This window comes from Thrips palmi, unplaced genomic scaffold (genome assembly GCF_012932325.1).
Source record: "Thrips palmi isolate BJ-2018 unplaced genomic scaffold, TpBJ-2018v1 HiC_scaffold_16, whole genome shotgun sequence".
Classification (NCBI taxonomy): Eukaryota; Metazoa; Arthropoda; class Insecta; order Thysanoptera; family Thripidae; genus Thrips; species Thrips palmi.
This window is the reverse complement of record NW_023144625.1, coordinates 15,593,030-15,618,702: the sequence shown is the minus strand read 5'-3', so window position 1 is coordinate 15,618,702 and position 25,673 is coordinate 15,593,030. Positions and strand designations below refer to the sequence as shown.

At 52.2% G+C, this 25,673-nt stretch overlaps 1 protein-coding gene across 7 annotated transcripts; it reads left to right on the top strand.

The window, feature by feature from the left end:
- The first annotated feature begins 694 nt into the window (after positions 1-694).
- On the top strand, positions 695-25,673 carry LOC117642001 (RIMS-binding protein 2-like). Of its 7 annotated transcripts, none has more exons than XM_034379742.1 (20): positions 695-834; positions 2,119-2,280; positions 5,079-5,203; positions 5,433-5,574; positions 5,656-5,855; positions 5,938-6,130; positions 12,030-12,122; positions 13,331-13,542; positions 13,615-13,858; positions 13,931-14,062; positions 14,692-14,700; positions 15,661-15,831; positions 15,922-16,242; positions 16,594-16,623; positions 17,481-17,649; positions 17,729-17,942; positions 18,040-18,270; positions 18,458-18,761; positions 20,329-20,372; positions 22,683-25,673. In XM_034379742.1, the coding sequence occupies exons 1-20, from the start codon at positions 771-773 to the stop codon at positions 23,118-23,120; spliced, it is 3,498 nt and encodes a 1,165-aa protein (XP_034235633.1). In that variant the 5' UTR covers positions 695-770; the 3' UTR covers positions 23,121-25,673. The 7 variants fall into 7 exon arrangements, with proteins under 7 accessions (XP_034235633.1, XP_034235631.1, XP_034235628.1 ...); XM_034379740.1 differs by having other exon boundaries at positions 1,810-2,280; positions 13,352-13,542; XM_034379737.1 differs by having other exon boundaries at positions 1,810-2,280; positions 18,461-18,761.

Here is a 25,673-nt window from a genome sequence, read left to right as displayed (position 1 = left end):
TGGCACCGCCACTGCTTTTTACGGCCTTTTCATTCGGCCGATGGGCGATAGCGCGGCCCGACCGTGCCGCGCACCCACTAATTCCAAACTTTGCCTTTCCGTCCTGTGCAGCAAATGCGCGAGGCCGAAGAGCGGCGCAAGGACCTCGAACGCCAGCACGCCGACACGTTACGACAGCTCCGCTTGAAGCAGTCCGAGTTCCAGAACCAGGGCCCGACGTCCAGCCATGTCTCCTCCGTCACCTCGGGGCCCATGGCGCCCAGCGCGTCGGCCTTGCAGGGCTCCTGCGGCATGCCGGGCAGCATGCCTGGAGCCCTCAACGCGGCCGTCAACAGCCACGCCGTCAACAGCAACGCCGCCGGCTCGGATAGGAGCGCCGCCAGCGACACTATCGAAGCCTTACAGGTGAGGCGCAGAGCAGTGGAGTGCTGTGCAGTGCAGGGTCGACGCCCCGCGCATGCATCGCACGCAAGCCGTCTTGGCGAGCAGGCTAAAAATCCTGCACGGTGTGCCGCGCTTTGTTGCAGTCCAAGATCCGAGAGCTCGAGAAGAAGACCGAGCTGCAGAATGTCCGCCACGAAGAGCTGCTCTTGGAGATGGCGTCGATCAAGCGGTCCTCGGGGCCCGCGGGGGGCGGGCCGGGGCCCGGGCAGGGGGGTGGGGGCGGCCAGGGGGCGGTAGGGGCCGCGTCGCAGGGGGCCGGGGCCGGGACGTCCGCTGCAGGCAGCGGTAACGGCGACGCCAGGGACGCCAGCGGCAGGGGCCTCGCCATGGGCGTCGACTACCGCTCCTACCTGGGCGAGTCGGCGTCCACCTGCTCGTCGCCATCCACCGGTAAGTCCGCCAGTCGGCCGCACCTTTGCGTTCTCAAGTTGAACTGAGTGCCCTGGGATGTTCTGGGGGCGTTCTGGGGGTGTTCTGGGGACGGGTGTCGCCTAGCGCCGGGCCTGGCGCCTGGGCTGGCTGCTGGCTCCGAGGGCCTCAAGGCACGGCTTGGCTACGCCAACGCGCTCATCCCAACGCGGCACTTTTCGGCAGTTTTGATGTATTCAGCAATGCATGCATTCCAAAAAATGTACTATGGAAAATGACGCGGTTTCGTCAGCTTTGTATTTCGACGCATTATAAAAGCCTTTGGTTTGCGCATTAGTACAAATCATTTATTTCAAAAAGAAACGAGCTTTTTGAGCGCGGGTTTTGAGAGGGCGGGTGACGCACCAGTCTCGCAGCGTATGACACGCCGCTGATTCGGCTAGCTAAGCTGGACACTTCCATTGCGTCATCACTTGAGTGGGGGAGGGGTGCGGCTAGTTATCGCTGATGACTCATTGCCGAGGGGTAGTCGGCAGTGCGCTGTAAGCCTGTTAGACGCGAGGGATGAGTCAAACATTCCAGAGAGCCAAGTTTGCGCGCCGTCGCTCTGATTTAATGCTGCTTGTCAGAGAGACTAAATCCGTCGGGACACGGCGCAGCTTCTGACTGATGCATTATCGAATTGAGCCTGGCGACCTCGCTGGCGACTGATTCTGCTCAGCGTTTTGTCACTCGGTCCTTCCTGCTTCAGTACCGGACTCCTCACGAGTGCGAGGGAGACAGAGCGACGGTAGCGCTGGTTGGAATGAGTCGGCTGCGGCCGCTTCACGAGCTTAGCTTGGGTTAGTGCGGTCGGTCCGATGCCCGGACCGTGCCTACAGCGGCCGCGGCAGGGCACCGCGGTCACGTTGATCTTGACCGTAGCGCTTGGAGAGTGTGTTTTGGCTTGTTGACTGCTTGACAGCTTGTTTGGCACTGCTCCGGCACCTTGCTCAGGTTTTGCGCCGTACGCTTCGCCGTACGCCGGCCGCCTGGGGCACCTCCCTGGGCCGCAGAGCCAGACCCACCAGGCCCACCAGGCTCAGCACCACGGCCTGCACGGCCACCACGGCCACCACGGCCACCAGCACGGCCAGGGCCACCAGGGCCATCTAGGCCAGAGCCACCAAGGCCACCACGGCCACCCGAGCCACCAAGATCACCATAGCCACCCCGGCCACCCAGACCACCACAGCCACTCGGGCCTCCAGGGCCACCCGGGGCACCAAGGCCACCAAGGATCATGCTTGTACACGCGGCCCACAGAACTGACGACGAGGCCGCACTCGCCGCCAGCCGTCACCGCGTCGGGCTGCAACACCACCACCAAGGCGCCGGCCTCCAGCGTGGAGATCGACCGCATCATGGCCAAGATAGAGCAGGACAACCGCATCCTGGCCGAGCTGGACAAGACCAGGTCCACGATTGGTGAGTAAGGCAGGCCGGGCAGGCCGGGCAGGCGCCGTAGAGCGTAGATTAGACTCGTCCGGACTCGTCCCCCGACCCGATAGTCAGCACGCCGAGGGCGCTGACGTCACCACACCCCGTTGTCGCGATGCCGCGCGTCACCATATCATTTTATTTTATTTATGTTTTGCTGTAAAAATCGGCAAGTCGCTGGTTTGCTTTGTTTGCTGGTGTGGGTCGGCAGGATGCGGCTGGATGCCGCAGGATGCAGCCCGAACGAGAGCGAGATCGATTTCGCGCAGAGTTCGCCCACCCTCCTTCCGTTTTCATTTCGTTCCCTCATTTCTTTTTTGTCTCTTCTTTTGTCTCTTGTTTTCCGCCCTCTTTGTTGTAAACTGAAAAGGCCGGCTGGGTGAGCGGATACTGAATGGAAATATTTAAAAAACAAAAAAGAGGGTAGAAACAAACGCACAGCGTTGATGCCAAGACACTATGTTGAAGCAGGCGGCGGCACTCCGGGCGGCAGCAAGGCCAGCAGGGCCGTCGAGGTGTCCATCACGCCGGCCTCCTCGCCCTCCCCGCCGCCCGCCCCCGCCCCTCGGCGACCGACCGCCAGCGGCGGGTCCCGCGCGCGCTCCCGCTCCGCCCCCAGGCCCCGAACCGGGTCGCGCCCCCACGGGCCGAACGCGGGCGCAGCCCAGCACTACCTGACCGTGCCGCGAGGCCCCCGCCACTCACACGGCCTCCACCACCACCACCACGGCCACCACCACCATGGCCTCGGCCAGAGGCTCGGCCAGAGGCTCGGCCAGAGGCTCGGCCACGGCCACAGCCACGGCGTCAGCCACGGCCAAAGTCACGGCCACAGCTACGGCCACAGCCACGGCCACAGCCACGGCCACAGCCACGGCCACAGCCACGGCCTCAGTCGCGAGAGGAGTAAGTCAAACACGTACCCCATGACCGTCTGTCCGTCCACCAAGCCGCGAGGCGCCCCGGGGAGCATTATCATTCTGGTGGGGCGCATTAAATTGCTTCATTTTGTTTTAAAGAACTTTGATTTTTGTATGTAACATCTGGCCCTCCGGCTTGGCGGTATGACTGCCACGAACTGCCCATTCGTGTCGCTTCATTTAGAGTGCTTGTCACACCACGGTGTGCACCACACAGACAGGGTCGCCTTTCGTGGGGGTTCCCAAGACGCAGAGCGCGCAGAGCCGTTGATGCATGTCGCAGCGCAGTGCATGCAGTGCGTAGTGGGCACGGCCAGGGAAACCTCTTTGCGGCCTTAACCCGTGTTTTCCTTTTAAAAATTAAGAAAAAAATACATTAAGATACATTGAACTTGGGGGATTAAACCAAAAAGTGCGGAAACAAACACAAACCATTATCATTGGTTTAAAGAGGGTTTTCTGGTCGTTATTCACTTTGGACAGAAAGTAAACATTGAAATTTTTAATCGTTGAAAAGCTTCTGTAGGATACATCACTCATAATCAACCTATGATGAGTCAAATAGGCAAAGCTCATTTTTTTTGTAATAGCTCCTCGTAGATGTCATAACCAGAGTAGTGCGCTACACAACATTTTAGTCCTTGATGGAAGCGAATCCTCCAATGAGCACGAAGCCCCGAGTTTGGCCACCCCGACACCTCATCGCCCAGTCATCGCCCCAGTCATCGCCCCCCACCCTCTCGGCCTGCTCGCCCCTTGACTCGCCCGGAACCCGCCTGCCCTGGCCTGCCCTCAACGTTTGTGTCGTGTCTTAAACCTGTCCCGTCGACATTCTTGTGTTGAATGCAAAATTGAAGGGCATCAAAAAGTTATTTTTATTTTTATTTTCGATTTCTGGCAAACGACCCCCATAAAATAAGTGCTGTTGTTGTTCATAAATTTGAATAGAGCTGGTTGGATTAAGGGGAAGAAATGTTCGGGTGAAGAACAAAGTCTGTCGGGGCAGCGAAGCGTGCATCTACTCGAGCACCACCGTTATCGAAATCTTGTTCGCATCCGAAGGCCAAACGCCCCAGACCAACCAAAATTTTAGTACAGTTGTCCCGAAATTAAAATTTTAGTCGAGACAACTGAGTTTTATTCTCTGACAGGGTCTGTTCCGCAGCACTCTCATCTCGTTTCATTCATTTTCTGTTTCATTTTTTTTTCGGAGCATCAACCTCACGCAAAAACTACTATTTGGTGCATGTCAACCGTAACGCTTAGTGACTCCGATAATCATTATTTTACTGGTCATTCCAAGTGTGCTGTGAATAGCCGCGTAGTTTCAAGGGGAAATAACTAACCGGAAAAAATAGAATCAAACTTTCGGACTTAAAATTAAATAACTGGTACAATGCAACACAAATTCGTAGAACGATTTTCTTTTCAAATCGGCCGAAAGTTGAAATGAGATAGTTATTTCCCCTGTTGTAGCCCAGAGACGTCTCCAGAGGGCTGGCGCCGCAGCCGTTCGGCCAGTTAGAACGTCGCGGTGCGGCGGGCGGCGCCAAGGCGGCGCGCCGGTCCAAGGCCGTGTGGTTGTTGCGCCGGCCTGTGAGGCCTGTGAGGTCTGTGAGGCCTGTGGGGCGTCCTCGCCGTGGAGCTCGCCGAACTCGGGCACCACGGGCACCACCTGCACGCCGCAAGGCGCGACTAGGGCGCGTCGCAGGCGAGGCCCCGCCCCGCGCACGCCCCCGCACCGGCCAGCCACTGCACCTCCACCCCGTCGTCGGCCTGAAGGCTCGTCTGTCTCTCTCTGTGGAGGTGCGAGAGAGACGGAGCGACTGGTTGACTGCTGCGCGCTGACGGTGCCGTTGTTGACAGGCACTACAGTGGACACGACGCGCCACCAGACCATCTCGGACGCGCTGGGCCTGCACTCGCACCCCGCCGTCTCCACCCTGCCGCTCACGGGCATCACCACGTCGCTGCCGCTGGGCATGTCGCAGGTACGGCTTCAGCGTCTGCCTCTCTCGCACCATCGCTCCCCGGCCCGGGGCACCGTATGAGGGCGAGAGAGACAGAGCGACGACGTCGCTTCGCGCCTGAACCACCCCTCGGTTTTTGTTGTTGCTTTTGTTTCCCTGTCTTCTTTTCGCCCTTCCGGCCCTGCGGTGCCCTGCGGCCCCTCCCGACCTTTCCGCCGCCTTGCCTTGACTCAAGCCTTGACTTTTGCAGCCGTCCGCGCTGGTGCAGCCCATGTCCAGCTACCTCCCCCTGGGCGGGCTGGGCCGCGCCGGCCTGCTGGGCGCCTCGCACCAGTCCCGGATGATGCCGCAAATCCCGGGCATCGTCACCACCCAGTTCGACGTGGACCGAGGTACGGGATGCCAAGCTGCTTTTGCGTTGTTGTTGTTCTCCTTGTTGTTGTGCCATGTCCTGACCGCAAGTCTCGTCGCAGGCATGCTCGACGCACAGCACCTCCTTGGCAGCGCGGCAGGCAAAGTGGACATGCTGGACATCCCGGGCAAGGGTCGGTGCTACGTGTACATCGCCAGGTACTCGTACGACCCCTTCGCGCAGTCGCCCAACGACAACCCGGAGGCCGAGCTCGCCGTCAACGGCGGCGACTACCTGCTCGTCTGGGGTAACATGGACGAGGTACGCCGGCCGGTCAGGCTTTTCGTCACCGACACACCCTGTGCAAGCGAACCATGCGATTTAACGCGGCCCCCTTGTCCAGGACGGCTTCTTCGACGGCGAGCTGCTGGACGGGCGGCGCGGGCTGGTGCCCAGCAACTTCATCCAGAAGCTGGTCGGCGACGACCTGCTTGAGTTCCACCAGAGCGTGGTGCTTGGCCTCCGCGACTGCGACGACTGTGCCTCCACCACCCTCCCGCAGGACCTGGATTTTTCCATGGGCCACGAGTACTTCGGTGAGTAGGCGCCAACTCCCGCTGGCTCCACACGTTATTCGCTGTCAAATGTTTTTGTTGTTCTTTTTCTTGCGCGAGATTCACGTTACCATGCTTGACACAGAACGGGCGAGTAAAACTGTGATGCGCTCGACGCTTTGTCCAAGTTCTCTGGGCCTCGCGCTCACTCCTTAGGCTTCGACAGTCCTGTCCTTAGAACGTCTCATATGAAAGAGAAAAAAAAAGTTTGCTCTACCCGCACTTGTTTTTCCAGTCACCTAGAAGGTAGAGCTGTGTGTAGCCCACGCAGAGAGAGTTTCTTGGCACGTTCACTTTCTTTCTTTGACGACCGCACCGTCCTTCATCGGGCATCGGGCATTTGTGTATCTAGCCTGCGTAGCCATAGGAAACGTGGAACACCGTTCCGAAAGTAGCCCCGCAGTGAACGTGTTTATGGAAAAACGACTCTCTCTCAGCTTAACTTTGAATCCGTTGTAAACACATTTGCACTGCTCTTTGATCCCGTTCCTATCTTACCGAACCTAAACTAGCCTCATGTTAAGTAGAAGATAAAACGGCTATAAATACTCGACGTAGGCGCGCCTCTAGACTTGCGTCCACTGGCCAGACTGCAGCTAGAGATGCCCCTTTCGTGTCATGCCATCGCTTGAGAACCGCCCCCTAATTGCATGTACTTCCGACCCAAAAGTAAGCACCTGTACAGTAATTCCCCATGGTGTTTGTTGGTTTGATTGTGTTTCTTTTTTTTTTTTGACTGGACGGCCTTCGAGGGCAGCCAGCTTGCCTCGTCCTTGCAAGAGGGCCCCCTGCCTCGTGGGCCTCACGGGGAGCACCCCGTGAGCCTCGCGGACTTGGTGGGGCCCTGTGGGGTCTCGTTGGGCCCCATGAAGCCTCTGGGTCTGCTGGGACCCCGTGACACCCCGTAGGGCCCCGGGGCCCTTCCCGGGCGGCCCAGGGCGGCCCCTCTGCCTCGACTGTGCCGTCCCAAGTGTTGAGGCTGGAGGTCTGATGGTGTCATTTGCTCTACTCCCTCTAGCCGGGCGGCCCGGGGCCCACGGTGGGGCCCACGGTGGGGCGAGGCCTGGGGGGCCCCGGGGGGGTCGGCCCCTGGGGGGTCCACCCCTTTGACATGTTTTGTTGTGTTTGGGCCGCGCCCCGCGACGCCCCCACGCCGCGACGCGCCCCCACGACTCTGTCGGCTGTGTGTTTGGGAGGAAGGCGGGCCACCAGGGCCACCAGGGCCACCAGGGCGACGCTCTCGTCCGAGGACCCGGGACCGCGGCGACCGCGCCCACCGCTCCAGGAGAGACTGCCGACGTCCCGCCCGGGCCAAGTCTCTCGGCCGCCACGCCCGCGCTGGCGGCGAAGGCCACGGCGGAGGCTACGGCGGAGGCCGTGCCGCCACTTCGGCCTCGGCCCCGGCCCGGGCCGCCAGGTCCTTGTCACACTCGTTGTCCCGCTCCCGTTCCCGGTCCAGGTCGAGGTCCCGCTCGCGGCACAGGACACGTACGTGCAAACTGCCGCACCCAAACCGTAGTGCAAAACGTAGACCAGCAGCGTAGCCATGGCCCTTTGGCCCGGTGCATGGCCTCTGTCCGCCTCGGCGTAGGCGGAGCGCGGAGCCAGAGCGGGGCAGGCCGGTCTGCCAGTGGTGCCAAGCCTTGGGCCAGCCTTGGGGGCCTTGGGCCAGCCGAGCGAGCAGCAGTCTCGTCCCGAACAGTGCCTTCGTCGCTCTGTCCCTCCCGCACCCCTACGGGATTCCCCATGAACGCGGGAGAGATGCAGCGACAAAATCACTGTTCGGAATGAGCCTGCGGGGCAGAGATCCGCCAGCGTGCCGGAGCGGCCGAGCTTTCTATCGGAGAACGCCGCCTTAAAGTCTGCTGGCAGTTCCGGGGCCGTGGGGACGGGCCCCATGAGCCCCATGGGTCTTACGGGCCCCACGAGCAACGCTCGCCCTGTGTCGAGTCCACGTGCGCTTCTTTCGCTCACGTCCCCAAGGCAACTGGACTTGCACTTTTAAACTAGGGGTACGCGCCGTTTAGTTTGGGCGCGTAGTAGGCGAGCGATGCGTCTGAACACATTCTTATAGGAGATGGCGAAGAATATGTGGAGAATAAGGCCAATACAGTGTCTTCCGTCACGAAAAGGCCGGAATTCATGTCATTTTCGTGATTATCTTACTGAAAACTGCAGGAAACAATGGGAAACTCAACTTTGTAATTTTGGTCACAAATTGGTAAATTTTAGGAAAAGGAAAGGTCTGGGATGAAATTGGAAGTCATTTTCGTGATCAGCACACCAAAAACTGCAGGAAACTATGTAAAACTCGACTCAAAAATTTTGGTCCAAAATTGGTAAATATTTGGAAAAGTAAAGGTCTGGGATGAAATTGGAAGTCATTTTCGTGATCAGCACACCAAAAACTGCAGGAAACTATGTGAAACTCGACTCAAAAATTTTGGTCCAAAATTGGTAAATATTTGGAAAAGTAAAGGTCTGAGATGAAATTTGAAGTCATTTTCGTGATCAGCACACCAAAAAACTGCAGGAAACTATGTAAAACTCGACTCAAAAATTTTGGTCCAAAATTGGCAAATATTTGGAAAAGTAAAGGTCTGAGATGAAATTGGAAGTCATTTTCGTGATCAGCACACCAAAAACTTCAGGAAACTATGTATAACTCGACTCAAAAATTTTGGTCCGAAATTGGTAAATATTTGGAAAAGTAAAGGTCTGGGATGAAATTGGAAGTCATTTTCGTGATCAGCACACCCAAAACTGCAGGAAACTATGTAGAACTCGACTTCAAAATTTTGTTCAGAAATTGGTAAATGTTGGGAAAAGTAATGGTCTGGGATGAAATTGGAAGTTATTTTCGCAATTTCTAAGTGTGTTTCCTGTTCATTGTGTCATAACATGAACCCTAACACTGTTACTCAGTCGAGTAACATTCAACAGCCAGCATTGAATTACTTAATACGATTCACAAATGCTTCAATTACCATTCGATATCGAACTTATGAATACACAATGTTATAAGTAATACCTAAAAAGCCTTTTATCTCCCTTTTATTTTAAACTAGTGGATGAAACTTCATTGATTTATCTCAATTCATTAAAAAGAGACACATTTACAGGCAGGCTGATTGCAACTACTTTACGGAGAAGACCTTCTGTCAGATCCAATGAATCGTTCCATTGAATTCAATGTCGAGCCCACTTATTGCTAAACGCATGTTAATCTTATTCATAATGATAGTCATGATGTGATATTTAATCTTTAAAACAGTATAGCATAAGTATTTACCTAACATTCTGAATAAATTAAAAAGACAGCCAACTCAAACCATGACTGACACAAATTACCAGTTGTCGCAGACAATGTATGATGAAGTTAAAAGAATCGTCTCATGAAATCATATGACCAAGTCACTGAATCGTCTCATTGAATCAGATGTCAATGTCAAACCAAGTATGCGCTACTCTCACTCACCATATAGTTATCTTTAAGGTTAGTACTATAGTAAACTTACAGCATTGCAATGAAGCCTTTCCCCAGAGTCAGTGCCAAGAGTCAGCAAAGACTATTTACTTTGGCAAGATTAGTGTCTGGTTTGTACTTTTAGATTGCATTGATCTATTTTCTAACTGTTATTGAGCAAAGCAAACAACTAAAAAGTATAATGTCTGAGAATAAAAATGGAAATAAACTCTCAAAACTTAAAAAGACCAAATCATTCTTGCAATTATCAAACGATCAAACACACTCCACTGACTAAAACATTTCCCCTGTGGCGGGGGAGGGGAGGGGGCGGACGGACGGACGAAACGCGTAATAATTGTCACTTTCTTTTTCCGTATTTCACTGTGTTGACACTCCGGGGGGGTTTCAATCATTCTAGAATATCGAAAAACTAAGACCGAACTCACTTCTAAGCCCTTCTCCTCTCTATTTTGTTTTATTTGCCAATGTTTTGCCAGTCCCGTATTTGAGAGCCGCGGCCGCAAGTATGAAAAATTGCTATATATGCTGCCAACCTAACCACGCTAAGAACCTAATTCAAAAAGATGTTTTGAATATTTCAAACGGTAGTAATCGTGAATATAAAAAAAACTCCCCCTGTGGGACCTTTAGGGGATGTTCGGTGAAAAATTTGGTAACTATTAGTGTTGTAGTTGCTGAAAACGTGAGCGTGTACGCTACAGACAGACAACAGACAGACAGACCCCGACCAGTCACTTTTCGGAGCCCCCAAAACAGAGAGCCTGGGGGGGGGAGAGAGTCGTCAACCGGGGTGGTGGGGGGCCCAAACGCTGTTTGGGCTGAGTTCCGATGGAGCCGGAGCGCAGGCCTTTGCAGCCTGTGCATGGACACTGGTAAGGTTAGGTCGAAATTTATCGAGAAATGTGTCAGCGCTTTTTGAATGCATTGCTTTACCATGACTGCCAAGGCTGCCAAGGCTTGACTTTTGGCTGTTCCGATCGCCACTACGTCGCGTCGGGTCGGTTATGCGCACCTCAGGCAGCATTTTATCCGCTGCTCTAGCTCCATCGGAGCTCAGCCAATGAGCGTCGAGAACGGTTGACGACTCTCTCATAATCCAGGCTCTCTAGCCCAAACACGGCAAGGGCTCGCTATCGCTCGCCAAAAAGTGCCAAAAAGTTCCAAAACCTTTTGCAAAAAAAAATGATTAAAACAGAACCACCAGAACTAACTCTGTAAATACAGGAAAAATTAAAAGTCCAGATTTGTAATCTTTGTGAAGAGTAAGGTGTCTGGTATTACTCCGATCAAAAGAAAATATTTTATCAAACGGGGCAGCTCCTGCTTTTGATTGCGTCATAATTCTGTAAAACCGAAAGAACAAGAAAAGGCTTGGCAACACTGAGCCAGCAGACAGAAGGAGCGAACTTGATGCAACAATAATTGTGATTTCCAACTGAGCCGAGACTCGATGGTCAACGCGGAGAATGAATGCTGGAATGCGGCAAGCGCTATCGCGTGCAAAGCTTTAAATGCAGCTTTTGTCGGGAGCTATATTTTAACAGGGTTTCATGTGCAGAAGAGTTCGCCCCCTCTGTCGGTATTGATGGGTAGCTCAGATCGATTTTAGCAACCCCCTTTCCGTATTGAGTAGGGCTATTCGTGTGGCAGCCGACGGTTCCTCATAGCCGTAGTAATATGTGGTACTAAACACCCTAGTCAGTGATATCCAAGTAATGTAAACCTTTTTTCTCAATATTTCTTACCCCTCCCTCGATGTGCCTGTGTTAGTTTTTGTATTTTGTATATATTGAGTTGTTGGTGTTTAGCACGGCAGAGTTGCCCAGTCCTCCCGAAACACACAGCTGAACACACAGAGTTGTCTTGACAAAAGCGGTTCAAAATGGTTTCTCGAAAGGGGTGGGGTAGACACGGAGTTCGACAACGCACCATTGCAGACTGCTCAGCTTCAGCGACCACGGAACATCTTTCTTTTCTGAACCTCCGGACGGTTTCACTTTAGTCTTCGTCATTTACAGAACTGGGAAAAGACATTTGTACATTCGCTGTTAATGCCATTGCGCCTCACATTTATTTTCACTTATGCCGAAATGTATTGTTGTAATTTTTTGTATGCAAGACTTTGTAAGTTCGGCGACTACATACAGTAGAGTGTCCCAGCGTCGCTTTATTTGTGTCCCAGCGTAGCTTAGCCCACCGCGTTTGCCGCGGTGTTTTTCTGCATGGAAGTATCATTCGCTGGACTTGATTCGAACTTATCTTGGAACCTTGCCTTGCTTGTGAGCGTTACGCTAATGTTGTGTGTAATGTACGGTACCGTTTTCTCGTTTTTTCGGCGGCCGCGACGCCGCGACTTCCAGTGGCTGCCCTCATTGCGCCCTCTTGTTGCAGATGAGGCCATGTACGGCAAGCGCGACTACGCGTACATGGACTTCGACGAGATGATGGACGACGAGGATGAGGATCCGATGGGTGAAGGACCAGGTACGGCCAGACAGAGTACCCCAATAAACGTTACACAGGACCATAAAAAAGAGCAAAGACTAAAAAAAATATAAGCGCGTTTTACCCTGTGATGGGACGCGGTACTCTCTCAACAATTATTGTGAACGTAGTAAAAAGTACAAAAATGTGCATGAACATCCATCTGCATGAAAATCGTACGCATATCCAATACATACACTGTAACACAAAAAAGCATGTTTGTGCCAAGGTGATTTCACATGATAGCAATTGTTTTTACCGTGACGTGTCACAGCACAAAAGTCACCATTAGGTTTGTCTTTTTTGACCCTCCCCGAAACACACACACACTTATTTCCTGAAAAAGTGACTGTAAATCTGAGGTTTTTGTCACCAGAAGCATGCAGTCCCCGCTTAGAAACGTAGATATAACGTTTACCTTATTTCAATTTCAACCTAATTCAAGCATGATCAGAAGGACAGATCCTACCGGCTTCTCCGGGAAGCCGTCTTGATTTTGGCATTCTTTTCATATGTTGCACATCCCTTCCGATCATGAATTTTGCCTGCCTCTTTCTTTGGTGCCCCTTGTTCCTGTCGTAGTGCCCTCACTGTGACCTCACAGCACTCCAACTGGCATTCGTGTATGGTGACGACACAGCGTGTCTCACAGTCTCACTCACTTTGTAAAAACGGCATCCGCATGGCGGTACGCATGGCCTCCGGCTGGCCAGCCCGTTGGCAGGGGCGAGGCGAGGCAAGGAAGGGGTAGGGCACACAGCCGGCCATGACATCAAGACACATTTATCACAAATCTTAGAAAATCAATATATCATATTCAACTGGGGCACTATGGGTCACACCCACAAGCTAGAAACTAGCCACACGTAGAGCCGCGAGGAAGAATGACAAAAAAATGCCGATAAATGCACCAGATCTGTGTTCGGTCACTGCAACGGAGGAATGTCATTGAATGCTGGTGAAGGTTCTTGGAGCCCCCAACTGACACTTAAAACGAAATCGTGTCCCCGCCTCCTTGATATTAATAACTATTTACACAACTCATACATTTCTTGACTTCTCTTTTCCCTTCCATATTGTAACTTAAATGGTAAAACACTTGTTGGGGAGGATATCTGTGTCTGACTGAGCTGTGCTTGCCACGTGCCTGCTTCGCCTCGCCCCGTGCCGCCCCGCGCCGCCCCGCGCCCCGCCGACCACCAACACAGACCTCTTCTTCTCGGTGCTAGTGCCGCCACCCAAGCAACTGACGCTGGAGCGGCAGCTCAACAAGAGCGTGCTCATCGGGTGGAACCCGCCCGAGAACTGCCCACCCGGAGCCATCGACTCGTACCTCTTGTACGTCGACGGGGTGCTCAAGGCCACGGTCAAAGCCACGGAGAGGACGCGCGCGCTCGTCGAGGGCGTCGACTCAAACCGGGTGAGTGGCGGTCGGCCTTCCGCGCAGGTGCGAGAGAGACAGAACCGTGACAGAGAGCTCCTGGTGCCGCAGCCCCACCGCATCTCCGTGAGGTCCATCACGCCCAACCGGAGGACGTCGCGCGACGCGGCCTGCACCATGGTCATCGGCAAGGACATCCCCCTGGGGCCGACCCGGGTCAAGGCGTCGCACGTCACGTCCACGTCGGCGGTAATCTCGTGGCTGCCCGCCAACTCGAACCACCAGCACGTGGTGTGCGTCAACAACGTGGAGCTGCGCACGGTCAAGCCCGGCGTCTACCGCCACACCATCACCGGTAAGTCTCCGTTTTTCTGTCGTCTTCGCTTCCATCCGGTGCTTCAACCGACCCGCCTTCCTGTGCCCGCAGGCCTCGCCCCGGACACCGTGTACAGGGTGACGGTCCGCGCCAAGAACATCCGCGCGCCCCACTTCGACGAGAAGCACAACCTGCCGATGGAGAGGTACTCGTGTCACATCGACTTCGTCACACTGCCCAAAGGTACGAGCGCGCGGCCACGCACGGCACGATGGGCCGCATGGTCCACTTTCGCATTCGCGATTGCAGTTGAGGGATAAATTGACCGTAAGACACGCGCCCCATATTAGACTGCTTGACAGAGGCGCTGCTGTTGTACGTTATTGGATAACCAAGTCGTTGGACAGACATGGGGGTTGTACAAAAATACTAAAGCGTTCTTTGCATAAAAACCCTTTAAAAGCCTCGAACTGGGTTCCATGAAGGGTGAAACTAAATGTTAGACCGCAAAATGATAATCTCACTGGGGACTGGGGACGTTTTGACGTGGTTCCAAAAGACCTAGTACTAGAAAATGTGTGTCGCTTCTAGCATAGCGCATCGATGCAGGATTGGCTGCATACCCGAATGCACTTCTCAAATAATTTGAAAATCCGACGCTTCCATCCAACGCAAGAGCATTATTTTATTTCCATTTCTCAACAATTTGCATGACTTGGCAAAACAACAAAAAAGAAAGGAAAAACAGCACATTTGAGAAATGTAATTCGGGCTATTTTACAACAGCATTTTAATTTCGTGTTTCTCTTTCTTGTTTTGTCCTGCCTGCATGGGAAATCAAATTTGTACAAAATTGATCGGTCAAAAATCAGGCTGCAAAGGTGACGTCACTTTTTTATTCCCTTTGACCCCAATTTTCTTTCGCTTTCTTCTTTGCTTTCGGATTACTGCATTAGTTTTCAAAAGATATTTTCGACACGAGTACCTGAAGTGCATGTTACTCTTCCCTTAGCGAAACCATCGTAAGGTAGTTCGAGCTTTTCCACCTCGCCTTCCGTTGACATCCTTTGTGGGACGTTCTCTCTCTCTCTCTCTCTCTCTCTCTCTCTCTCTCTCTCTCTCTCTCTCTCTCTCTCTCTCCTCTCCTCACGCACCCAGCATGGCTTGCATCCTCATGACGCTAGTGCAACTGGGAGAAACAGAACTCATGGGTCTCAGTAAAAGGCAAGAATAAAAATTGTTTTTAATTAAAGGAAAGTTCTTCTCGCATGAAGATAATTAATTAAAACACATAGAATTAAACCTTTAAACATGTTAAAATAGGAGAGCATGATTTTAACTAAGCAGTCTCTGTCAAGCACTGTGTACTAGTGAGTTGGTAAAGTTTTTCTTATTTCAAAGGCATGTTGCGTTTTCCGAACTCCGAAAGCAGATTTGACGAGTGACTACTGTCCTCCAAGCGCACTGACGAGTGCGAGAGCAGAGAAACTGGTGTGAAATGTTGGAGTTGCAACGTGTGTTTAGTTATTTTCGAGCACTTCTTCGGCATCGTTTTTGCTCTGTCTTTCTTCAGTTAGAGTTTCTCTTCATGATGCTTCACTTTTTAATTTCTTAGTAGCGATTAATCACCGTCACGGTCCGTCTTTGGAGACGGTTTAGTGCATCTTCTTTTGTGTCTGCTCAGAGTGAGCCTATGTATCAGCTGGAAAGCTTAATTTTTTAAAAAGAAGACTCTACTTTCCATTTTCTCATTTTCTTCACGTATTTGTGTGCGAGCGTGTGTGAGAGTGTGTGTGAGCGATGTCGGATGCAGGTTTGTGACGCAACCGCTCTTCCCGCAGGTCTGCCTGACCCTCCGGCTGAGATCCAGGTGGAGCCAGGGCCCCAGGACGGCACCCTGCTCGTCACCTGGCTCCCCGTCACGGCCAACATCACTGCCAGCAGCACCAACGTCACGGGGTACGCCGTCTACGCCGACGGCAAGAAGGTCACCGACGTCGACAGCCCCACGGGTGAGTCTCGCTCTGCCTCTCTCGCACTTGGGAGGCGTCCCGTGTGGGTGTGGTGTGTGCTGGAGTGGTGCTGACGGCGTGCTTTTGCAGGGGACCACGCGCTCATCGACATCGGCAAGCTGTTGGGGCTGAACCCGAGGCAAGTGACGGTGCGCACCAAGTCCAGGGACTCCCAGTCGGCCGACTCTGCGCCCACACCCATCCCCACCTCCATCCTGCGCGGCAAGGGCCACAAGGACTACAAGGACAGGGGGCGCTACGGACAGCAGCACGGCCAGCACGGCCAGCACGGCCGGCACGGCATGCGCGCCACGCGCGTGGACCAGCACGGCCAGGTGGTCATCGAGACCGAGGAGAACCTGAGCGACAAGGAGGTGTACCCGGGCAACAGCATGAGCATCCCCTCGATAGGTGAGTCTGCTCGCGCCGCCCGCCCCGCTCGCATGCCCCACTCTGCTGTGTGTGTTGGTGTCTCTATCTCTTTCTACCGCCCCTTTCGCCAGAGTGGAATTGTGGTGAACCTGGTCCCTGTTTTCATTTTCCTGTCTCACTCCTTCTCTATTGAGCGAACTCTGCCGAGTGATTCGTCCGATTCGTTCCCAGACCAAAACACACGCCACGTTAAACTTTTTATTTTGTATGAAATAAAAGTGGGCCTGGATGCGCCATGCGGCGCCCTTTCTCTATCTATATCTCTCTCTATCTCTGCATGCACCGGAGCAACACTGTGTGGCCTAGCCAGGGCGTGCTTTCTGTTGTCAGGTTACCACTCGTCTCTGGCCCCTATCGCAGGTAATATCTTCAGACCCCGTAGATCTAAACCGAGTAGTGGCAACCTGTCACGCTTCGTGCATCCATTCATCTGACCTATCATACACCCGTCCCCTCACTTAATTTTAATTTCCGTGAAAAATGTTTTGTTCCTTCACTTACACCCGAATCATCCCTGTCATATTTATTTCAGAGATAGTTGACAGTGCCTTCTAGAAGGTTTCTTATGTATCATATTTCCTGTACTAGAAGCACTAGTATCACCGGACCGTAAAATTTTCTCGTTTTGAAAAGTGCCACCCCCTCCACATCCACTTCAACTCATGCTGATGCGGTAGATGACAGCATGCACTGTGTCGGCAGTAGTGGCCACCGTGTTTCCTTCTTCGGCCGGCAGTCACTAGCTAGGCGTTGCTTCAGTCGCATGTGTCAACTTGCCTTTTTAAGATGTGTCCGAAAGGATCATTCCACTCGAGGCCGAGTAAAGAAGGAAACTGACCTTAGAGCAAGAGTCAGCAGGGCGTCACCTTGTGGCCGTTGCAGCTGATTGGTCGAGGTCTAGTTGGCTGCCGCAGCCGCTAGGTGGCGCGCTGCTGGTTCCAGGTTGATGCCTCCTTTTGATGTTAACTCGGCGATGAGTTAAATAGTTTATTGTAGGCGTGTTTGAAACGCTCGCAGTTTGCGTTAAGTTGAGTGAAGTTTCGCTAGGACTGCGCATCGAACCAAGTTGGCATGGATCACCTGTCGACAAAAAAGTTGCAAGCATTGCACGATTTCCTTGAACCAAACAAGTGGTTCACGACCGTTGTCTCATCACTGGCACTTACTCAATTCTGAAGACTTCAAAGTCGGTCCCTAACGTCGCTATCGTTTTGCAGAGATCACCAAGGACTCGGCGAGCGAGGCTTACAGTGAAGAGGACTACCTGGCGGGCCGGCGCGGCCACCAAGGCCACTACGACCAGCGGCCGCCGCCCCGAAGCCACGCGGAACGGGGGCGGCCTCCCCTGCTGCCGCACGAGCGGCGGGGCGCGGGGCCCCACGACAGGTGAGTCCCTCCGCACCCATTTTCACGTCAAGATGAATGAGAAAGTTTTGGACGCTGACGCCGCGCTTTTCTTCTGCAGGGACCAGTACTACGCCGACGGCCGGCACGGCAGGCAGCCCGGTCAGGGCTATCGGGGCGGCCCAGGTGCCGCGGGGCCCGCGCAAGGCCCTCAGCGCCAGCAGAACAGGGTACGCTGGTTCGTCGGGCTCTACGATTACGACCCCAGCACCATGTCGCCCAACCCGGACGGCTGCGTCGAGGAACTGTCCTTCCGGGAGGGGGAGCGCATCAAGGTGAGGGTGCATGCCGTGCCGCGAGGGAGGCCATACCGCAATGCAACGCGGTGCAGGCAGGAACCTAAACCTCCACTGCCTGCGGCTCCCTGTGCAGGTGTTCGGCGAGCGGGACGCGGACGGCTTCTACTGGGGTGAGGTCCGCGGCCGCAAGGGCTTCATCCCCGAGAACACGGTGGCTGAGGTGACGAGCCCCGACCCGGGCGGCGATCCATACTACCACCGCGGGGACCGCGTCGGAGACACGTATGCTGCCACCCCCGTCAAGAAGATGGTCGCCCTGTACGACTACGACCCCCAAGAGCTGTCACCGAACGTCGACGCCGATGTAAGTGTTGCGAGACGGCACGGCGCCGTGGCACTCTCGGGCGGCGTTCAAGTACTCCGTAGTTGCTCACTGCTTCATCGCGCTTGCTAGCCAGTTGCTACCCTTTTCGCCTGAACGTCGCCGCGGTGTTATGTTGTGGTTTTCTTTGTTGTTCTTTTGCCCGGCCCCCAAACACGCCCTCTGCCAGCAGCAAGTGGAGCTGAGCTTCCGGACGGGCAACATCATCTACGTGTACGGCGAGATGGACGACGATGGCTTCTACATGGGGGAGCTTGATGGCGTACGGGGGCTGGTGCCCTCCAACTTCCTGACACCCCTCAAGAAGCACCAAGAGGCAGACTACCGCAACGGCGGGCCCGGGCAGCAGGGCCCTGGACGGGGCGGCCCCATGGGACCCATGGGTCCTATGGGCCCCATGCAGCGTGGCCACGGGCCCGGTGCCAGAGGGCCCCCACCGCCCCCCAGGGAGGGCATGCCAAGGCCCCGGCAAGGTGAGTGCGCTAACGTGCGCTGCGCGCTTGGGACTCTCTGCTCTTTCTTTTCGGTGTTGTGTGTTTACTGTTCTAAGGCATCATCTTTTTGTTCTGCGGTGTACTACCTCTTCTCTATCGTTGGCTATGCCCGGTGAGGCTCGGGGCCCGCCGGCATGTTGGAGGCTCAATGCCCTCGCAGCCCCGCGGCCCTCGCGCCCCGAGCCCCACCGGCACGTCGCCTTCACTCACTCCAAGGGGACGCCATGCCAGCGGCCCTTTAGACCACGGTCACTAGACCGCGATCCATTTGACCACGGTCCCGTAGACCACGGTCCAATAGACCGCGCATGGCGCCCCCTTGCCGCCCTTCCTGCAAGGTCCTCGCTTTTCCCGTGCTCTCTGAGAGTGGCTAAAGTCTCCGAGGACCTGGCAGCCCGGGCAAGTGCAGAGTAGTCCGCTCTCTGTCTCTGTCTTCGCTGTTGATTGTGCCGTGGCGGACTGCGGAAAGAGAGCGGCGACGTTTCGGCCGTCCGCCACGACCACTACGTTGCCAAACACGTGTGCTGTGTTTATTCATGTTCTTCACTCAGCCCTCTTAAACAACAGCAACAAACAGTCATGGCATTTTTCACATCTGCGTGACGAATATATATTTTTCCTCTCGACATTTTTTCTCTATATACAAAACATTTCGGTGTTGGCTGTACGCTTCAAAATCTCCCTCCCGCTCGCTCGCTCGCTCTTTTCCCTTCATCTTTCTCTCTTTCTTTTAACTATCGCTACTACCCCCACTGTCACATTTTTTGGTGCGATGGTCTCACAAGTCACAAGTGGGAGGCGAATCTTGTGACGATGTAGCTCCTGGGGCGGCAGCGCAAACCACTGCCACGTAAACCACCATTCTCTGAACTCTGAGGTTTTGCATATGAGCACTAATAGACCTTTTTCTAAAATTAATATCAAATCCCCAACACCCAGGAAAAGTAATTTCCGGGTCTGAAGGCACTTTAACACATTTTGCACACCTTAATTCTTGTTACCTTGTAGATTTGTAGCAGGTATTTTTTTGTTGCAATACCCATCCTTGTTTTTTTCTACCTTTCTGTCTCCTTCTATCTGTCTTCCTTTCTTCCAAAAGAAAATATCCCAAAAATTTGAAACAGTTTTTACAAATTGAACTTCACAGAGTCAAACTCCCAGGTGGGCCGCAAGTTTTTACTCTAACAGACAGGTTTTTGAAAAGTCGCGTGTACCTGCTTTAAAAACCAGCTTTGTTGCAGAGTGGCAAGGTACTCGAAACAAAAATTGACTTTCGTATCAATTCGTCTGGAGGGGGATGAGGGCGCCCGAGCGATTGCGGGAAGGGGTGATGGGTGGGCAAAGAACAGATCTAAAAAGCAACCACAACTATTAACTCATGTTTTCTTTCTCTTGTTTCGTTTGTTGTCTGTTTTGGTGGCACTTCACATCACATGACTCTCATGCGAAACGATTTTCTTTCTCTGTGTCTCTCTCCTCCTCTTCGGTCTCTTCCTTTCTTTTTTCCTGCCTCTCTCTCTCTATCTTCTTCTTTGTTTTCCATTAGATGGCAACTTCCCTCAACCTTCACAGTTAGGCTATCATCAGCAGGTAAGTCCAGAGGAACAACATCAAGGTCACTAACTACAGTATTATCACAGCATCAAACCCTAAAAGTACTCTAGTAGGAGAATGTGCCACCACGGACACACCATAATCTTCATACTGCAACTGCATGATCACAAAAACGTTAATTCTAAATCATTTTCACGCAAATTCACAAGGGAAAAAAACAAAATACTGGGATAGGTTGTAATAACTTTTTTCAACTTAAAAAGTAACAAAATTGTCAAAGATTAAATTTAAACCATAAAAATATTCAATCGCGCCCTAAAACAACCCATTCGCGCTCGCTCGCCTTGGCGTAACTTGTTTCTGAGCAGTATGGAGATTGTGGGGGTGGCGAGTAGATCGTATCCACGTAACGCCTCAGTGTGTCCTGCGGCTAGCAGTGCTGCCACGACAACTATATGCAGTGCACTGTTCTCCACACGACGGCCAGCCCCTAACTCCACCCCACTCTGTGTCCGTGGTTTGTGTATTTGGGGGCACTCGGCCCCGACCCGCCCCTTGTCCGTCTTATCATTCCACTCAGACTTTGTTGTTTGTGAGTGTTGTTTGCTTTGAAACCGTAACGCCGTAGACGACTGAGGGTTTTGCGTCAGACTGGCATGTTTTCCTGATACCTGTACTCCCTCACCCAAGTCTTTCTTTTTCTAAAAACAATTGTCAAGAAGCTCTTAATTTGCATAGTGACTAAGAAACAGTATTGTAACTGTTTTACTTTGTAACTTAGTAGTGTGCAAGGTCGGGTGCGCAGCCCGTCCGAATCCGTAGCCTGACGCCCACCAGGGCGTGCCAGGCCTGCTTGCAGTGCTGTTGGGCCTCGAGGGTAGGCAACCCCAGACGCAGGGCCTATCCGGTCTGTCCGCAGGGCTGCACGGCCCCAGACCCAGAGTCGGGTGGGATCTGTGAACTGCGCCTTGCCGCAGGCCGTCGTGTTGGTGACACTAGTTTGATTGACAACTTGCATTACTGGACGACCAAACGACCCAAGCTGCGCCATTATTAGCGTTAACCGCTGCCTTAGAGTTTGTTTCCCTTATGGGACTAGACGGAGACGGAGGGTGCCAATAGACACATAGGACTGTCACCGAGTCGCTAGTGACGAGAAAACGGAAAGTTAGATAAGACCTTTTAAAAACCTTGTGTTATCTAGGGTAATGGTGATAGACGAAAAGTCTGTGGGATTGAACATCGCCGCACGCCGATACTCGTAAAGTCACTCGCATCAGTTTCTTTAGATGTTGTCTCTCGCTTCTACGATCGACACTCCCCAGCCACTGCAGAGCTTTGCAGAGCTTTGCAGCTCGCTGCCCACACATACTTTGTAGCGCGTACAGACTTTACACACGGAACAGACAGGGCGGCGATCCAGCGATTTGTGCTATTCAAAAATAGCACACAGACGGAGTAGCGCCACTGCGTGAAAACGCACACGTGGGCTACACAGTGGCTTCTACTAGAAAGCAGAGGAATACCACCAAAGAAACATGTCGTCACTCTTTCCTTTCCTCTCATCTGTTCTTTCCGTTGCTAACTACTTTCTCACGACCAAGCGGTTCCTAGACCCCTCTTCTACTACGCATGCTTGTAGTTTTTGTGAGCTTATTGTGTTGTAGACGTACTTTAGAAGTAGCTGTGGTAGTTGTTATTGTAGAAAAGTTCATGACCCAGTTCCTGTTGACCAAGAAATGAGGTATTTTGTGTCTTGTATAAACTAGCGTGTACTGTCATTAATGCCTGTTGGCGGGTAAACGTCACCTCAAGTTGTTACCGACAACACCGCAAAACAGGTTTAATAACGTGGCTTAAGCTCTGCTCCGACCCGTACTTTAAAACAAAAGTTCTTGAACGGTACTACTGAAAGTGTCTTGGACATCGCGTTAATCGGCCGATGGCCGATGGCTCGTAGGCGAGTCTTCGAGTTGTCGAATCCTGCTTGCGTGCCTTTGCTGAGCCTTGCCGTGCATGCCTTGAGCGGCAAACAGGCCGAGGGCGGCACTGACCAGCAACACCCCGCTGGTGCACCGCCTTGTGGACTGCCCTCCTTGAGGGCCGGTCGAGGGCAGTTCATTCCAGTGTAGCCACGCCCAGTTAAAATAGCCCATCCTACCGCGCAAATGCCGACGGCACAAGCCTCTTTTTCAAAATCTATGATAAATTCCATTTCACCGCAAAATTAAAAACATGACGAACAAGCTTTGCGATTCAAAAACCTTTTTGGAAATAAAATCGGAACAAATGCTGTGACACTGTAGGGCCGTGGGGGCGTGCCTTGACGTGGAGGTGCTGTTGCAGGGTCCGGGGGGCCCCCTGGGGGCGCAGAGGGGGAGAGGCGGCCCGGCCGGGAGAGGTGGTAGAGGCCGCGGACACCCCTCTGGCTACATGGACGGCGGGCCCGGCGACTACAACCAGCCCGGCCAGCAGGGCCAGGGGATGATGATGCAGCAACAGCAGCAGCAACAGCAGCAACAACAGCAACAGCAGCAACAGCAACGTCAGCAGCAGCAGCCGCCCATGAAGGGCGTGCCCAAGGTGGTGCCGGACTTCGTGATCCCCAACAACAAGGAATCCCCCACGGCCAACACCACGTCCACGTTCCCCCCCGCACCCAATCTGATGCAGAAGCTGGGCGACCTGACGGCCGGCCTCACGGGCGGCGACAACCCCGCCGACAACCTGCTGTCCAAGGGCAAGGAGCTCATCTTCATGAAGTTCGGCCTGGGCGGCAAGTGATGTCGGTTTCTATTTATTTTTCGGTTTTCCTTGTTTGTCGAGAGAACTTTTCGGAGTGTGTCCTATCGCCTGCAGTGCTTCGGGTGCGACTTTGAAATTCGAGTACATATCTAACCGTAAGCTGTTAAGCCTATTGAAAAAAAATTACATGCATATTCATTGAAATTTATAGTGTTCTTTACCAGAGCACAGTGTTGAGTGAGTGTTTATTTATGTTGCCATTTTAAGCTATATAAAATGTTACTGTTTCCCCCTTGTTGAAAATCGTCCGGGAGTGTTGGCGCAGACCCCCAGTGGTGCGGCTGGCGTCTGAGTACAAGGAGGCCGCGTAGGAGCGGTCGCTTTCATATCCTATAAATAGTACAATTTTTATCACTGAAAAAGCACCAATCAAAACTAGTCAAGCGTGGTTCGTCCGCTAGTTAAGTCCTGTAAATACCTTATATCATCGTCGGACCGCGCGCGACTGAGCGGCGTAGCCAGGCGTACCAACCTAACCTGGCCCGGGCCACGTGCCGGCACGGTGGCGCGGGCAGACGCGGGGTAGTTGGTAGGTTGGCAGCGAGCTTCGCCACTGGGTTGTTACTGTTGTCTGCGCCAGCCCCGTACAGACAGGGTGTACTTCGAGTGTACTTTGCTTGTCGCTTCCTGGGCGGGTCCCACCGCTACCTTGGCAAAATGTATACGAGTCACACAGTCCGTGGTGACGTGGCGACGCCTGTGGCACTTTTCCAAGGGCATGCCGGTGGACACCCGGTTGGATAACTATATCATGTTCGAGACTAGCTATGTGCTTTTGTATAATCTATGAGGCTGTTTGGAAATGTTTTGAAGTCGCTTCATGTGTTGGTGGTCTTGCAAAGATGGTTGCCCTGGGCGGTAATGGTGTGTTTGCCGTTCAACGCCGTGATAAGCTTCAGTATTATGAACGACACTTTGGTCAAAATAGAACATCGTAATTTAGTGTAAATTAATTTTTAATTACAACTTCAAATTGTACCGAGCATCGCACATGCCTCAGCATAATAACATCGAGCTTTAGCAGCCCAGCATGGATAGTCCAGAGGTCGGACATGGTAGTTTTCACTGATAGTAGATTAACTCCTTGCCTTCCATGATTATGTTTCGTTTCTAAATACCACGACGTGCATCAAAGGGAAACTTGTAATGAGGGGCTCCCAAAAGTGGCCCCAGTATTCAAGGCGCAGGGGTATGTTTATATTGAGCTGACTTTGGTTTTCATATGCTCAGACACTTTGTACACCCCATTTCACTGTTACTTAGAGTACTTAGCATGTCGGAATATTTATTTCGTTGAACATTGTCCATGAAGAGTCCAGACTACTGTTTCTGTCATATCTCTGATGAGTCTTGTTTGTTGTGACATATATCTCTCTCAAATCAGCCTCGAAAAAAAAAGCTTCTTGCATCAATCATCATTTTCAGTAGGTTGGTAGTCGCAGATTTTAAACTATTATTGTAGTGAGAAAAATGACTTCATAACAACATTAAAGTTTTTAAATAGTTCATTTTTAACATGAAAACAATTTCAATACAATTTCTTCTCTAATCTTTCTCACTTTCTCTCAAGATCATCAGCGCTTGCCATTATGAACTATTTCTGAGCCACAAAAAATACGTAACAATTTAGAGTTTATGAAATGTGCCACTATCAGTGCGTAAAATTCAATGTAGATTTATCCTTTCCCTATTGGTAAAGTCTTTTTATGCATTTGTTCGGACTTTTGGTAAAGGTATAAATATTTGTGCTCCATTAAAAGGCTTATCTTTTGCAGTCCCTATTCCTAAAACCTTGATCAAGTCAAACTTAATTTTCATAATAGGTGCGTTCTATGCGAGATCTGGTCCACTTGAAAACCTTGAACGAAAGACGTATTTATTTTCTTTGGTCGTGTTAGTTGCTTAGGACAAAAATGGACAATTTCCAGCGAAGTCTCTTATCTACTACCATTGACCACAGTCAAAGTGGACTTGTGGATATTTTTTTAAACTTGGCTAGCTTTTTTGTTGTTTTGTTGTGTCCAACGTGTGCCATGAGTGAGCCCTGACCTGACCCCGAATATCGCTGTTTTGATCCTCCGCGGATTTAAAAGTTCCGGATGACTATCATATGTGCACGAAACAAAACCTGTAATCTTTCCGTGCTAAGTATTTTTCCGTTAGGACCAATTATGATGTTTTATGATGTTTTATGATCACAAATTTTTTTGTGATGACAAACATTACTCTGTTTCATTTTATGTACATTTTAGTTGCAGCCAATATATATGTAAAAAAGACACAAAATTACAAAGGCTGTTCTTGTATATGTTTAAATTTTAATTGATGAGGTGATACTATGTATAACCACTTATTGTTCAGTAACAAATATTGTTTTCATGCGCAAATGTGTTTTCAAGTCTTCTATGTTGTGGTAACAGTAGCCCTGTTCTAGGCTTGTGGCGTGACTGTTGCTCTATATCAAAGCGAATTTGTTAAGTTGGTGATGGTTTTAATAAAGCTAGTAGGCTGCCAAGAGCGGCCCACTCGATG